Genomic DNA, 14,940 nt, shown 5'->3' with positions numbered 1-14,940 from the left:
CTCTCGGATAAACTCTGCTGCAAGGAGTCGAGCCACCTCCTCGCCAATGGCTTTTTTCTTCTGAACGGCGGACCGTCGAAGATGTTCTTTAACAGGTTTCGCTTTTGAGTCGACTCTAAGGCGATGCTCAGCCAGCCCCCTGGGAACACCCGGCATGTCAGCTGGCTTCCATGCAAAGATGTCCCAGTTCTCACGGAGGAACTGGATGAGCGCTTCTTCCTATTTAGAGTCGAGTGTTGTGGAAATATGGGTCGGAGCTGCGTTGGGGTCAGTCGGGTGGATATGAACTGGCTTCGTCTCCCCTGACGACTGGAACGCTGACTCTGTGGCGGGCTTCTTGGCCCGCAGCAAATCACTCGGATCTGCATTTTTCTTGTATCCTTCCAGCTCTACCACTGTTATCTGGGCATCCGCAATCTTCGAGCCTTTCTGGAAACACTCTTCTGCCTTCTTCCGGCTGCCAGTGATAGTGATCACTCCTTTGGGGCCAGGCATCTTTAATTTGAGGTACACATAACATGGTCGAGCCATGAAGCGGGCATAGGCTGGTCTTCCCAAAATAGCGTGGTAAGCGCTCTGGAAATCCACGACTTCAAATGTCAGCTTCTCTTTGCGGAAATGCTTCGAGTCGCCGAACACTACATCCAGAGCTATTTGACCGAGTGACTCAGCCTTCTTTCCAGGAATGACTCCGTGAAAACTCATGTTGCTGGAGCTGAGCCTGGACATCGGAATGCCCATTCCCTTGAGCGTCTCTGCATACAGTATATTCAACCCACTGCCGCCATCCATCAATACCTTCGTCAGTCGAGTGCCTTCGACGACTGGGTCGACCACCAGCGCTTGCCTCCCAGGGGTGGCAATGTGAGTAGGGTGATCGGACTGGTCGAACGTAATGGGAGTTTGCGACCATTTCAGATAGCTTGGTGTCGCCGGGGCGACCATATTTACCTCTCGGTTGATCACTTTCAGTCGACTTTTGCTCTCTACATCAGCAAAAATCATCAGGGTGGAATTGACATGAGGGTACCCTCCATCACTGTCCTCCTTGTCCTCGGCCTTGTCCGACTCCTTCTCTTTGTCCTTGGGCTGTTTTCCTTGAAACTGCTGGATTAAGAGCCGGCACTGGCGAGTGGTATGTTTCGGGTAGATGAAGTTACCCTCTTCGTCTTTCTTCGTGTGGATGTGACACGGTAGATCCATCACGTCATTTCCTTCTTTATCCTTTACCTTCTTGGGGTTCCAAGATCCTTTGGGCTTCCCTTTGAATTTGCCCTGAGTCACGGCCAGAGCCTCTCCAGGAGCAGCTGGCTCGGCCTTCCGCTTCTGCTTCCGACTGGAGTTTCCTTTTTCCGATTGACTCGGCTTATACTTGCCACTCCGGAGCCTGTCCTCTTCTTCACCGTTAGCGTATTTGGTGGCAATCTCCATCATTCGACTCAGGGTCATATCTCCGGTTCGACCAAACTTCAGGCTCAACTCTCTGTTCTTGACACCATCCTTGAAGGCGCAGACCGCTTGATGGTCCGACACATTCTCCACGGTATGATGCAAAGTGATCCATCTCTGGATGTAATCTCTCAATGTTTCACTCGACTTTTGTACGCAGACTTGCAGCTCCGTCAATCCGGCCGGTCGCTTGCAAGTTCCCTCGAACGTCCTGACGAACACTCGGGAAAGATCTTCCCAGGTGTAAATGCTGCTAGGAGCTAACTGATTCAACCACGCCCTGGCCGAACCCTCTAGCATGAGTGGCAAATGCTTCATGGCCACCTCATCATTACCACCACCAATCTGTACCGCCACTCGGTAGTCTTCAAGCCAAGTTTCAGGCTTGGACTCTCCGGTGAACTTACTTACCCCAGTCGCCAACCTGAAGTTGGGGGGTATCACTGCGGCTCTGATGGCTCTGCTAAAGCATTCTGGACCTGAAACATGGACTCGGCTGCTAGTGGGCACATCTCTGTCATGGCCACCTCTATGAGCTCTGTTCCGATCGACCAAACCTTGCACGATGATGGATCTCGCGTCAAAGCCTGGTTCTCTGGGGTCGACCGGAGCTCTCCGCCCAACACTGAGCTGGCGCCTGTCATCTTGCTGCCGATGGGCGTTAGACCCACTTCTCGGGGGAGGAGTGGGCACTCGACGCCTATCATCACGATCAAATCGGTCATCATAGTGGTCCCGCCGGCCTTCACGTCCCACGCGCCTCGGAGGTGACCTTGGGCTGTGAGCCGACTGAACAGTATTCGCAGCGACGGATCGACTGTGAATCCTGTTGCGCGACTGTGACACAACTGAATTCTGATCTCCTGCCGCCCGGAGCAAATCCCTGATCTGCATCAAGCCTCTTCCAGCCTCCGACTGAGAGGGCTGAATTGACTCCGCAATACGGGCTGCAACTGCCAAATTCTGAATTGGGGTTCGATATACCTGAGTCGGTTGCAAAAAGAGCTGACGTCGGCTGGAGTCAGGTACTCGTTGACGCGCACGCTCGTCGAGTGCTCGCTGGAGGTTCTTCAGTCGAGTGCGTTCAGCCAAGTTGGCCAAACGCGCCTCTTCCAAAGCACGAGCCTCAGGAGTTTCTCCTGCGATGGGAGTATGCAGGGCATCCATGTTCCAGCGGCGAAGATCTTCTCTTTGCTGAGAAGTGAGTGGCTCGGGTTTATATTCTTCGTGGGCCTGAGCGGGGTCGCCTCCATCGTCCATCCCGTCCATGCGGGGGAAACCGGGAGGGCTACGAGGCCCGTTGACCATCAAGACCTCCGCCGCTGGATCGCTGTTATCGCACTCGGATGCAGTCTCTACGGAGCCAGTCGACAGATCGAACAGGCCGTAGAGAGATTCATCGGGCTCAATTGCCGTGACTTGGGTGGTGGCCGACTGGCGAGCCACTGCGTGTCTCACCCATCGCTGAAGCCTCGACCGACCGGAGCGCTTGCGCTGGCGAGAGACGGGGAGGGAGGACGGCACAGGAGTCGACCGGTATGGGATTGACGGCTGCCACAGTAGGACGCCACGGACACACGCCCGAAAGTGCGTCGCCCCGCGGGCGGGGAGCGCGTCGATGTCGAGTGGTGCCTCCTGGAGCCAAGCGAAGTCGTCGGCGATGGAAGCGAGCGCACCGAGACGGATCTCGCGACCCTTGACTAGAGCTCCGCCAGAAACCATGATGAAGGCAATCGGACAAATTACAACTTCTCCAAAAAGTCGCTAAGACACCTGCCCCAAGGTGGGCGCCAACTGTCGTGGTTCTAAGTCTGATAGTAGAATGGGGGGTAGGTATGGAGAGGCAAGATCCTAGCTATGGAGCAGTTGTACACACGAGTATTTTACGAGTTCAGACCCTTTTCGAAGGAAGTAACAGCCCTACGTCTCGGAGCCCGGAGGCGGTCGACTGGTTTATGTGTATATGAGTTACAGGGGTGCCGAACCCTTTACACTGAAGAGGGGGTGGCTTATATAAAGTTCGCCAGACCCCTCCAGCCCTCAGTTATACAGGGTTTAAAGTACATTAAGACAGGGGGTTACTGGTAACTCCCTCATAAAGTGCCATGAAGACTATTAAAGCTACTTAATGACGGACCGTTGCGTGCTGAGTGACTTTAGGTCTCCTGGCCGTCGAGTGGTTAGCTTCATGGTCGAGTGGCTATCTTCATCGTCGAGTGTCCTTGAGTTCGTCGAGTGAAGTCCCTCTTGGTCGACTGGAAGGTAGCTTATTCTAAGGATGTCCTTGGGTAGGGTATCCTAGATAGGTCCATGACCCTACCCTAGGTACATGACTTCATCACCCAGTGCATCCGCACGACTACATATTTTGTATACATAGTAGAGTATGTAAGGAATTCAAGTATCTTTAAAGAAATGGTAAGCTAACATGACATGGGGCGCTGCAAGAAATTCTTAAGAAGAAAAAAAGATCAAAAACAAATCGGCTAAACCTGAAACGGTGGAGGTGGGGTGGGAGAGTGGGTGCCGAGGAAAGAAAAGTACATAAGATGGAACCCTACATATTCTTATGTAATCTTGAAACAATAAAATGAGCGAAAATTGCTTTGGAGGCAGAGCTCCACGGAGGCTGGTTTTTAAAAAATAAATCAAATTTTATTTTTTTACATTTCAAAAATTTGTGAGAAAAATACAGATATACATAGAGGCATAACACACATGTGTGTAAATTTTTGGGACTATAATACATTTAAAGGAGGGTTGTGCAAAAAAAAATCATGGCTTTTCAGCACATGATATTCATCACCAAAGTCCATCTCTTTGCACATATCACATTTCAAGATATTTCATCTTGAAATTTTACACACATATACACAACATCCTTGTATACTTGTACAATTTCTCTCAGATTTTTTTGAGGCTGGAAAACAAAGTTTGATTTAAAAAAAAATTGGCCTCCATGGAGGCCAAGCTCCAAAACACCCACTATAAAATGAGAGATAAATCATGATGATTTCATATAAAATATATATGGCGCTGTCATGATGCACAGACAATTTCTTTTCCTTTTTTTTTGAGAAAAGACAATTTCTTTTCCTATGTTCTCTGTAGCACAACAGAATTCTTATGGGCCAACAGTACGAAGGCAGTCCATGCCAGAAAGAGAGGAAAAATTAAAAGTAAAGCATGTATCGCCTTATTACTCATTGCCTAGCTGACGTGATCTTTATGACTAAAAATAAATTCTATAACAAAATAATACAAAACAGTTACCTTGATATTGTGGCTAGTCCATATGCTAAATTTTCAACGCAGACGATGAGGTAATAAATCTATCATTTTCTAAAAAGAATGAATATGGGCGCTAGAACCTCGTATTTCTTCAATATTTCAATGAACTTCTAGCACATGGAAGTCACTACGTTTTTCATATATTAGGCCAGGCCTCTACATATAAATCAGAACGGCCCACATCAGGTTCTTCTATCTCAGCAACTTCTACAAAAAAAGGCGATTCGACAGGTCAATCTGGCAACTTTTGCATTGTACTAGGACTGGTTCACCTCGGCAAACTTTGCTCAAAAGTTAGCATCATGTGGAAATGTCAGGGCAGGAACTCAAAAGCAGCAGACGCAAACACATGACATTGGGAGTCCAAAATGCAGACGGGAAAACAAAATTTCACCTGCTTGTGCATTCATACCATTTTCTTACTTTTTGCAACTAACCAACTGGTTGGCAACGATTAGCATGAAAACCATCTTCTACTAGTCAGTAAGATGCTGTGGACTGATGCTGTAAGGCCGATGCCAGATATGAATCCCATTGGCTGCAATTCATACATTTTATGCTTCTATGAGACCCTAGTTTTCTAGAATTCCGCAATAAAAAAAGCTCAGTACAATTCCTTTTACAAATTGCTGAGCTTGATAAAAGAAAGGAAATTGTCCAGAATTTGATATTGCCAATCATTAACTAGAAATAAAAAGCATGACTTCAGGGCCCAGAGCAGTGTACACGAGTACCACTAACGGCATTATTAAAAAATATAAAATAGCTCTGAAATATATATATAAATCGGCTCTGCAAGCTGGAATATCCCAATTGATCAAACAGATCAATTAATGGTCATTTTTGAAGGAAGCAGGTAAGAAATTCAAAACTGGATTGAAGCACTGATAGCAAACCGTTTTCTTTTCAGACAGTTAGTAATCAGGCTTCATAACACGGAAATCAAAGCCACATGCTAGCCTACTTCAAGACAAAAGTCCAATAATAATCATATAATCCAGGTAATTATTCTTATATCCAACTAATAGATGCACTGTGTTTTATTTCATGTTTTCAACATCCATGCCAACAAATCCCTCTTTTTTTCTGGGCAGCCAACATATCCCTCTAGATTCATTGTGTAAGAAAAAAGTAACAGTTTGACTGAGCACCAAAGTTTAAAGAAACATTTAAATCTTATGCTCCAAAGAAAAGGATGATGCAGTTTACACACAAAAACATCTTTGTTTTACACAAAACAGCAGAAGTTATCATTGGCAAAAAAAGATAAAACATTACCAAGGATTGATTTATCTTGCTCATATTAGTTGTGAACTCATGGTAAAAGATAATTGTTCTAGCGATTGTTTGGAATAAACATCCTGCTATACAAGTAGTAAAAATGACAGATATTACAGCCCCTATTTTCTTAGATATCAAAAATATTTTAAAATATCTTATTCATTATGGCCAAGCAACTTGTCCACTATAACTGATAACACTGACCGTTTGATAATCAACACAGATATCTATCTGCCTATTGCCAACCAACTGTGAATAAGTGAACAAGAATGAAACCATTCCTGTTGTATCAACATGAACAGGAAATAAAGATGCAACTGAGTGCAATTGTCAAAGTATCGCATGCAGCACAGAGCATTAAGAATTATATGATAAAAATTTAGTGTGCATAAAGTTACTCATATTAATTAGACTGCAGGTAAGCACGAGGCTGTTTTCATGTAATAATATCATAAGTTGTAGTACTACTCCCTATGATCATATTAATTGTGCTGATTTAGTACAACTTTGTATTAAATCAGCGACAATTAATACAGATCGGAGGGAGTATTCTTTTGGGAATCTATAAGTTGAACATTAAAGGTGTTACAAGTACCAGGACATGCATCATGATGATTCAGTTTATCTATTTATTGCACTTGACAAATGTAGGCAACAAATGGTCAAGAAAGATTAACAAGCCTGTATTGCATACATGACAGATCAACCGTAGTCGAGAAGGCGTAATACTAGCCTGAAAAAACATCCCAATTTTACCCTTAAGTGTCTTATGATTTAGCAAAAATGAGACTTGTCACAATTAACACTAAGAATCTATTTCCCGTTGTACTTACTCGGAGAAGATACAGAAACTACCTTCAACAACTATCAAGTATAACAAGCCTCCAATTACTGCCAAGTGCTTGAGGCAGAAAAAGAGCCCCCAGAACACTTGATCCAAAGAATGTAGGATGGTAACTACATCTTGCAGGTATCATCTGGACAGAAAATATACATCTCTGTTCTCCATCAATCAAGAGAATCAGAAGCGGAGCCGAATGCTCTGCGCCCACATTGCCGAACAAACATAAACAGAGTACCATTAATAGATTCTTTCACAGCACTGCATAACCTTCTTGGTGCCTATATCAGCAGAATGATAGTTAGCAACTGTAAAGGTTGAAAGAGTAGAGCAGATTTTTCTAGGAATGTTAGAACGAACCAGATGCCATCTTTTGCTTAATGGGGACGCAGAAACTTGAATCTCATCTATGCCAGATAAAGGAGGTGACCTGAAGCAAAACACCTTCCTTTTGAGGTCATCCCGTTCACTTGACCTTATGTAAGAGCCTCTGGTTATGTTCCCATCCTTCCAAACATCCTTCAAGAAAAATAAGACTGGCCTCTTGCACATAGACTTCTGAATTTCCTTGGTGTCAAAATCAAATTCAGTTCTCTGGCTCATCCTATTAAAAGCGGTGTAAGTCCGCTCGGATCGCTCCAATTCAGGAGGAAGAAGAACACTGGGGTACACTTGAACAACATAACCCAAAGAGATGGCTAGTGTAAGCTTCTGCCTCTTATCATAACAAACTGAGCGCTGCAAGAAGCTCATGGGTTCTATTTTCATAGCCTTCGTAAAAAGCTCCAAGCTCTCAAGAGAGTTCAATCCAGGATATATAGGATCCACAAACTCCACATGGTGGATACTGATGAAAGGAGCAATTGGATGAGCAGCCAATATACCATGGGCATTGCCTCTGATATCCCACTGATTATAACATCAGAGGGAAAGTACATACATTGGGAGAGCAGGGAGGTTAGAGGGATCTATCCAAAATTCCACCATAATACATTAATGAGCTGGAAAATCAATCCATGCAGTTAAAGGTCGATGCTCACACCAAGCAGAGCAGCTTGATCAGCAACTGTCCATTTTTTCTAATGATGTGCTTATCCGACAGAGAGATGTACAAAGATAGTACCATAAAAAAAGTAAACAAGCAAGCAAATGCTATCATAAACAGAGAAAATCAACAGTCAAGGCTAACCAAACTTGTTTTCACTATCATAAACACTCTGGCAAGGCCCTACTTTTGTACATGCATTACAACCAGCGAGATAACAACACAGGACACAGCTAGGGTGGTACCACAGAGAAAGGATCAACTTTCTTTCTGTCATAACGAATCAAGCATGATACCCATAGTAAAGTTCAAAACAGCGCATCAGCATCTAAACTTCCAAAGCAAGCTCTACAGTGGGGCTAATTCCTCAGCAATCCCCATATTCGTTCAGTCCACATCAAGAGCATGACACATTGCACTAATTCAAGCATGGAATGGGGGGGAACTAGTTTACTAGCAGAATCTACATAGCACGACAAGCTAAGCGACCCAATTGCTTTGCTCAGTGTGAGATTTATAACCATTTGATAAGATCTCTAAACAAGATAAACGCTGTAAATAGCCAAAAAATAGTTGAATGCCGACCAAAGGTTGACGGATAAGCTCCATACCTGATGGAATCCATGTTCGCGGGAAAGGGGCACGCCAAGCTCCGTGATGCAAGCATGGAGGCGGTCGTCGCTTCCATACAGCCTGGGGTACCTCTCGATGCACACGTCTAGTGTCCGCGCGAGCGCAGCGGCGAGGGGGAAGCTGAGCGCGACGCCTCCGCCTCCGAACGCCATACCGTGGCTGAAATAGGTGTTGGCCGAGTGGCTCTCCGACGGGGCCCCGACGTACACCATCTCTCTCCAGTCGTACTTCCCGAGCACCGCCACCAGGTTGTCCGGGGACAGCACGGTGTCGTCGTCCACGAGCACCACCCACCGCGCGCCCCCACCCCCCACGAGCCGCACGGCCTCGGCAGCGATGCGCGCGATCCGGAGCCCAGAAGGGTGGCCCGTCGGGTTGGTGTACCGGAAGCGCGAGGTGTCCTCGGACACCCGGATCGGCGGGAGCGAGTCCTCCCCGGCAGCGCTGGGCCCCGGCGCGCCGGGCGCGCTGGCGTCGAGCCAGACGTGGCCGCGCATAGAGGCGGGATCCCACCAGAGGCGGACGTACTCGCGGCGGCGCGGCCAGAGGTGCGCGGAGCCCGCGATCCCGAAGACGATGTGGGCGAGCGAGAGTGGGGAGGCCGCGTCGCCAGAGGAGAGCGCCTCATCCGCCGCCGCCGCGTAGGACAGCGCGGAGGAGGAGGACGCCACGGGGGCCTGGGCCGGGGACAGCACGAGCACGAGCCACAGCGCGGTGGCGAGGAGCAGCGAGAGCAGCGCCAGCAGCGCGGTGGCGAGCGGGCAGCTCCGCGGCGGGAGGATGGAGAGCGGGAGCGGGAGCGGCGTCGGCGGCGCTGGCGAGGCTTGGTGGGGCTTGGGCATTGGACACGGGGGTCGACGCCGCCGCCGATGGCCACGGACATTTGGGGGCGTGGCGGGACGTGGCGATGTTTCAGGGATGGACGGTGCGTGCGACACACCCGGTGGGTGGTGGGTAGTTGTAATAGCACAGGTCCATCACACTACATTCGAACTGTGCATTTCCCCTTGTATTTGAAAAAGAACACCTGAATTCTATAAAACATTACGAATCTTTGCACGATTGCGTTACTTAAATATAATCCGCTTTTTTTTGAATTAGAATCTTGGACGGGTTAAGGTTTGAAGCGTGCACGTGGAGGGCGATGGGTAGCGTGATTAGTGGTGGACTGCTAGCTACGATGCCACGAATTCTTTTGCCTTGCAGTGTAGGCGACATGTATGCTTTAGAGCAGAATAGAATATATCTCCGCGTAGTGAGCCACAAGCTAGGACGTTGAAAGGGTGCCACGTGTCTAGCGAATGTGCTTATATATAGATAATGTATATATTTTCTTACTCGGCAAAACAAAATGTATCTATTTTTCAGGGGACCTGTGGAACATATTCGTTGATCTATCCCGTCAATGATTGTGCTACCAATATTTGTGAAGATGGGTTATTGCAATGTGGTATGGCGGTACTATCCTAGTGATCTACAGGTGTGTGGCTGGCTTGAGTTTGCAGCAAGTAGTTGGAATCAGTGAGAGTTACCTGTCAAGCAACCTTATTAGGCTACATCAAATATCAGTTTCCAAAATAGTGGGCTAATGATGAGCAGTTGCCAGTTGGAAGGTGAACTAATTACTGACTGTTTATGCATGTTGTATTTGATGTGATGGAGCTAGTAGTTTCTTTTGCTTTTTTTTTTTTTTGAGAATCCGATGGAGCTAGTAGCTGTGTTGTGTGATAGTGATATGAGGCTGAGAGTTTCACGCAAAAAAAATGAGGCTGAGAGTTAATTTAATAATAAAATAAAAAAGGGTTGTGCTTCCTCACGAAAGAAAATCCGTGGATGCTGGAGTAATCTCATGTGCTGCGCGGCAGTCATGTATTTTTCTTTTTTTTTCGGATTTAATATCATCCATCCGTAGCTATTTCCCGTTGTCTTTCTCATGAGTATCCTCCTATCTTTGGTTCGAGGTCATGAGCGTCCATATCTTAATATACTTTATAGCACTTTATCAGTATACCACAAATCCAAGTGCATGTTCAGCCACTCGAAAGCAAAACATCCAAACAAAAATAGTGCGAGGTACGTTTTCGGTGGAGTCTCCACTGCTCCATCTTCACAATAGTTTTAACTATTTATATATCTATACCAATATAAAAAAATCAAGGGACAGATCCAATTAATCTCGGTCATCAAATCATGTCAATCCAACGACCTAGACTGCTTCAATGTCGAGCGCTCAATACGTTTAGCGTGCAGTTAATTTTATACCAAATTTAGTGCTAATCACATAATAAAACACAAATAATATCCTATTATTTAATATCCGCATGTACTTAATATACTTTCAAATTAGCGTGCATTGCATGTACACATTGACTAGTACGAAAGAAAACCAAAAGTGGGCTACTGGTGCTCTACTTTAGAATTGTGTTTTTATTTTCTCGTGAATAGGGTTAAGAGCATATCATTGCATTGACAAGGAGAAGGCGGCTGGACCCGCCGCCGCCAGGAGGCCAATCTTCTAGCGCCGTCCTCCGGCGGCTCCCCTCCGTCGACGACCTCGGTCGTCGGTGGCGAGGGGGTCGCCGGATCCACGCGCGTGGACCGTTTTTACTCTCTCGTAGTCTAGATTTTTAGGTTGTTCATCGTCTTGACTTCGACGGCGAGGATGATGGCGCTGAATAAAGATTCTTTGGATCCTTCTCTCATGAGGCCATCGGTCCTATGGTTGGGATGAATTTGAAAACCAGTCTGTTCAAGTAAGGATGACGTGGCAGCGGCGGCATCCTCGTGGTGGACATGTATCCTCAGGCTCCGCCGTTGCGGCGATGTTTGCTCCAGCGTCTGCATGGAGCTTGGGAGGTAGTCTAGGAGCGGATGCAGATAGTGGTCTGCCGCCTGCATCGACGACATCTGAAGACAGAATGTGTGCTGGGTTCGTGGCTCGTGCATGGCTGGTATCGTTTCCTCCTTCGGCATCTTAGTCATGGTGGGGTGCCAGATCTGGAGTTTGGAGGTGTGTCCGGGGTGTTGCCCCGGACTGATTCGTTCAACGGCAAGGGCTTCACTTTTGGTGAGCCACCTTGGAGGTCTGCAAAGTTGCATATCATCGATGGAGCCGCGTCGAGCTCGGGTGAGGAGGTGATTCGTCATTCTTTTCTTCGGTGGCTGTTGTGGTGGTGCCGGAGGCAGGTGACGGGCGCTGGTGTTAAGCTCAGAGACGTTCTGCTTTCTTTTCAGTTTTTTCATGTCGGTCCTTAGTGATTTGTACTTTGATCTTTATAATATGAATGAGACAGTATTACCATGCAAAAAAGGGAGAAGGAAAAAGCACATCCACACCATGGTCACGTGCACAACTTGGGCGTGTCTGTGACGATCGTATGAGCAAAGAGCAATGGGGATGCTCAGCCCCTCACATAAATTTAGGTTACAGGGGATAAAAGAGCTAAGTCCTTTGGCTTCGGCAATGGCCTAGGAGGGAGCATCGTCCTTGATTGCGGCGACAACGACCGAGGTAGAGGGAGCGATCTTGTCGAAGATGGCTACATTGCGGTGGCGCCACAATGCCCAGGCGATGAGGCTGGCCATGGTAGTAAGGCCTCAACGAGCTGTCACCGGTGGCGTAAGAAGGGTCATGGATAGCCAGTCGAAGAAGCCAGAGGAGCCATCCGACGGAGGGATCGAGGGGCACACCAAGAAAGCACCTCATGCTAGGTGACGCGTGTGAAGACACAGCCCACCAGGATGTGATGCAAGGTCTCAGGCTCCTGTAAGCATAGGACACATGTTGGCTCGTGCAATAGGCCACGCCGGGCGAGTCTATCTGCAGACCAATAGCGATTCATGGAGGCCATGAACATGAAGAACTTCACCAACAAGGGTGCTCCGTACTTCCGTAGAAGCTGGCAATGCTCGAATCTCATGGATCCCGAGAACAAGGCATTATAGCAAGAGGATGTCGAGTAGATGCTATTCTCGGTCCATATCCATCGGATGGTATCTGACTGTGAGGTAAGGACCACACGCTGCACCTTGCTCTAAACCTCCATGTATTTGAGGATGATGGCCGGCCCGAGCAATCCCTGAATGTGAAGGATCCATGTGAGTGATCCCTGAATGTCAAGGATCCAAGTGCGATCGAGACGAGCCATAGTGATCGTGTGAGTGCGGCGTCTTCTAGAGGGAACTAGAGCTACCAAGGCGAAATCAAAGACCGAGATAGAGTTGCCCTCCAGCCACGGGTCAACCCAAAAGAGGTAGGAAGTATCACTGCCAACTGTCCAAGTCGGGGACGCTTAGAAAAATTGAGAACCTCGGGGTCAGGAGGCAGCTTGAGATGGAACCAAGGTCGAGCACTACTTGTGGCCTGCATCCACAGCCACATGACCCAGAGAGAGATACCGACGCGGTGCAAGTCTCGGATGCCGAGGCCTCCGAACTCAAGTAGGCGGTAGACACGTGCCCAACTGATGAGGTTAGAGTTGGCATGTGCATCCTTCCAGCCATGTCAGAGAAAGTCCCTGATGATCCTATTCGCCTTCTTGAGGATTGATGGAGAGAGTGCCATTGCAAGGAGGATGTGCGCAGGCATGGCAGACAACACTTGTCGGGCCAAGGCCAAGCGCTCACCGCGCGTGAGGAGCGCGGACTTCCAAGTAGCCAGCTTGCATAGAAGTTTGTCAATGAGGGGCATCAAATGGGAGGGGGCCTTCCGAAGGGAGAGGGGAAGGTCCAAGTACTGCACTGGTGTAGGATCGAAAGTAGGTCTAGAGGGGGGTGATTAGACTACTTGACCAAATAAAAATCTAACCTTTTCCCAATTTTAATTGTTGGCAGATTTTAGCAACCAGCACAAGTCAAGCAATCAACCTACACATGCAATTCTAAGAGTGTAGCAGCGAAAAGTAAAACATTGCATATGAAGGTAAATGGAAGGGTTTGGAGAAGGCAAACACAATGTAGACATGGGATTTTTGGTGTGGTTCCGATAGGTGGTGCTATCGTATGTCCACGTTGATGGAGACTTCAACCCATGAAGGGTAACGACTGCGCGAGTCCACGGAGGGCTCCACTCACGAAGGGTCCATGAAGAAGCAGCCTTGTTTATCCCACCATGGCCATCGCCCACGAAGTATTTGCCTCACTCGGGTAGATCTTCATGAAGTAGGCGATATCCTTACCCTTACAAACTTCTTGGTTCAACTCCACAGTCTTGTTGGAGGCTCCCAAGCGACACCTAACCAATCTAGGAGACACCACTCTCCAAAAGGTAATAAATGGTGTGTTGATGATGAACTCCTTGCTCTTGTGCTTTAAACGATAGTCTTCCCAACAGTCGACTCTCTCTTACAGATTTGGCTATGGTGGAAAGATGATATGAGTGGAAAGCAACTTGGGGAAGGCTAGAGATCAAGATTCTTGTGGTAGGATTGGAATCTATTGGTCTCAACACATGAGTAGGTGGTTCTCTCTCAGAAAATGAGTAGTGGAAATGTAGGCATGTTCTGATGGATCTCTCTCAAATGGAGATGGGGGTGGAGGGTTATATATAGCCTCCACACCAAATCCAACCGTTACACACATTTGACCCAACTCGGTCAGACCGAATAGAAGAACTGGTGAGACTGATTCAGTTCAGAATGTGAACGTTAGGAATCTCGGTGGGACCTATTGGAACAACTCGATGGGACCGATGTGCTAGGGCTAGGGCAAAACCTCATATTGGTGAAGCAGATTTCTTGAGCTCGGTGAGACCGATTTCAGCAAAGAGCAAACAGAGAGTTGGTCAATCAAACTCGGTAGGACCGATTGCTCATTTCAGTGAGATCGAAATGTTACAAAGGGAAACAGTGAGTTTGCAGGACCATCTCGGTGAGACCGAGATTCGTATCGGTGTGACCGAATTGTCTAGGGTTTCTGGCAGTGGCTATGTCAATTGAACTCGGTGGGGCCGAGTTTGACTTGGAGTTTTGGACATATTTGGAAATGAGAAAGTGGTTGAGGGTTTTGGGGCAATATCACTAAGCACTTTGAGCAAGTAGACCATTACGCAACACCTCATACCCTTTTAATAGTATTAGCTTTCCTATGGACTCAATGTGATATTGGATCACTAAAAATAGAAATGAAGAGTCTTGAGCTTTTGCAAATATGTTTCCTTAGCATTTCGAGGGGTCCACGTCTCTAGTCCATGCCATGCCATTCATTGAACTTTCTGAAATATTTAACTTCAATGGATATTAGTTCAGTGAGCTATATGTTGTTATGAATTACCAAAACCACCCGTTGCACTTTCAATCTCCCCTTTTTTGGTAATTGATGACAACATATAGATCAAAGCTTCGACAAAATGATAATATGAATGAAATACATCTTCTCTTTGAGAAGTATGTGATAAGCAAGA

At 47.2% G+C, this 14,940-nt stretch overlaps 1 protein-coding gene across 3 annotated transcripts; it reads right to left on the bottom strand.

Annotated features, from left to right (window-relative positions):
• Positions 1-4,400: 4,400 nt before the first annotated feature.
• LOC123124552 (uncharacterized) lies at positions 4,401-9,488 on the bottom strand. Of its 3 annotated transcripts, none has more exons than XR_006461155.1 (4): positions 8,519-9,488; positions 7,223-7,771; positions 6,877-7,143; positions 4,401-5,278 (listed from the first exon to the last, which is right to left on the bottom strand). XR_006461155.1 is itself a non-coding variant. In XM_044545142.1 (3 exons), the coding sequence occupies exons 1-3, from the start codon at positions 9,380-9,382 to the stop codon at positions 7,030-7,032; spliced, it is 1,527 nt and encodes a 508-aa protein (XP_044401077.1). In that variant the 5' UTR covers positions 9,383-9,488; the 3' UTR covers positions 6,631-7,029. The 3 variants fall into 3 exon arrangements, 1 of the variants encoding a protein (XP_044401077.1); XR_006461156.1 differs by lacking the exon at positions 4,401-5,278 and adding an exon at positions 6,631-6,754; XM_044545142.1 differs by lacking the exon at positions 4,401-5,278 and having other exon boundaries at positions 6,631-7,143.
• Positions 9,489-14,940: the final 5,452 nt, after the last annotated feature.

This window comes from Triticum aestivum, chromosome 1B (assembly GCF_018294505.1).
Source record: "Triticum aestivum cultivar Chinese Spring chromosome 1B, IWGSC CS RefSeq v2.1, whole genome shotgun sequence".
NCBI classification, from domain to species: domain Eukaryota; kingdom Viridiplantae; phylum Streptophyta; class Magnoliopsida; order Poales; family Poaceae; genus Triticum; species Triticum aestivum.
Note: the sequence above shows the minus strand (reverse complement) of the source record. Positions and strands in the feature narration are given on the sequence as shown.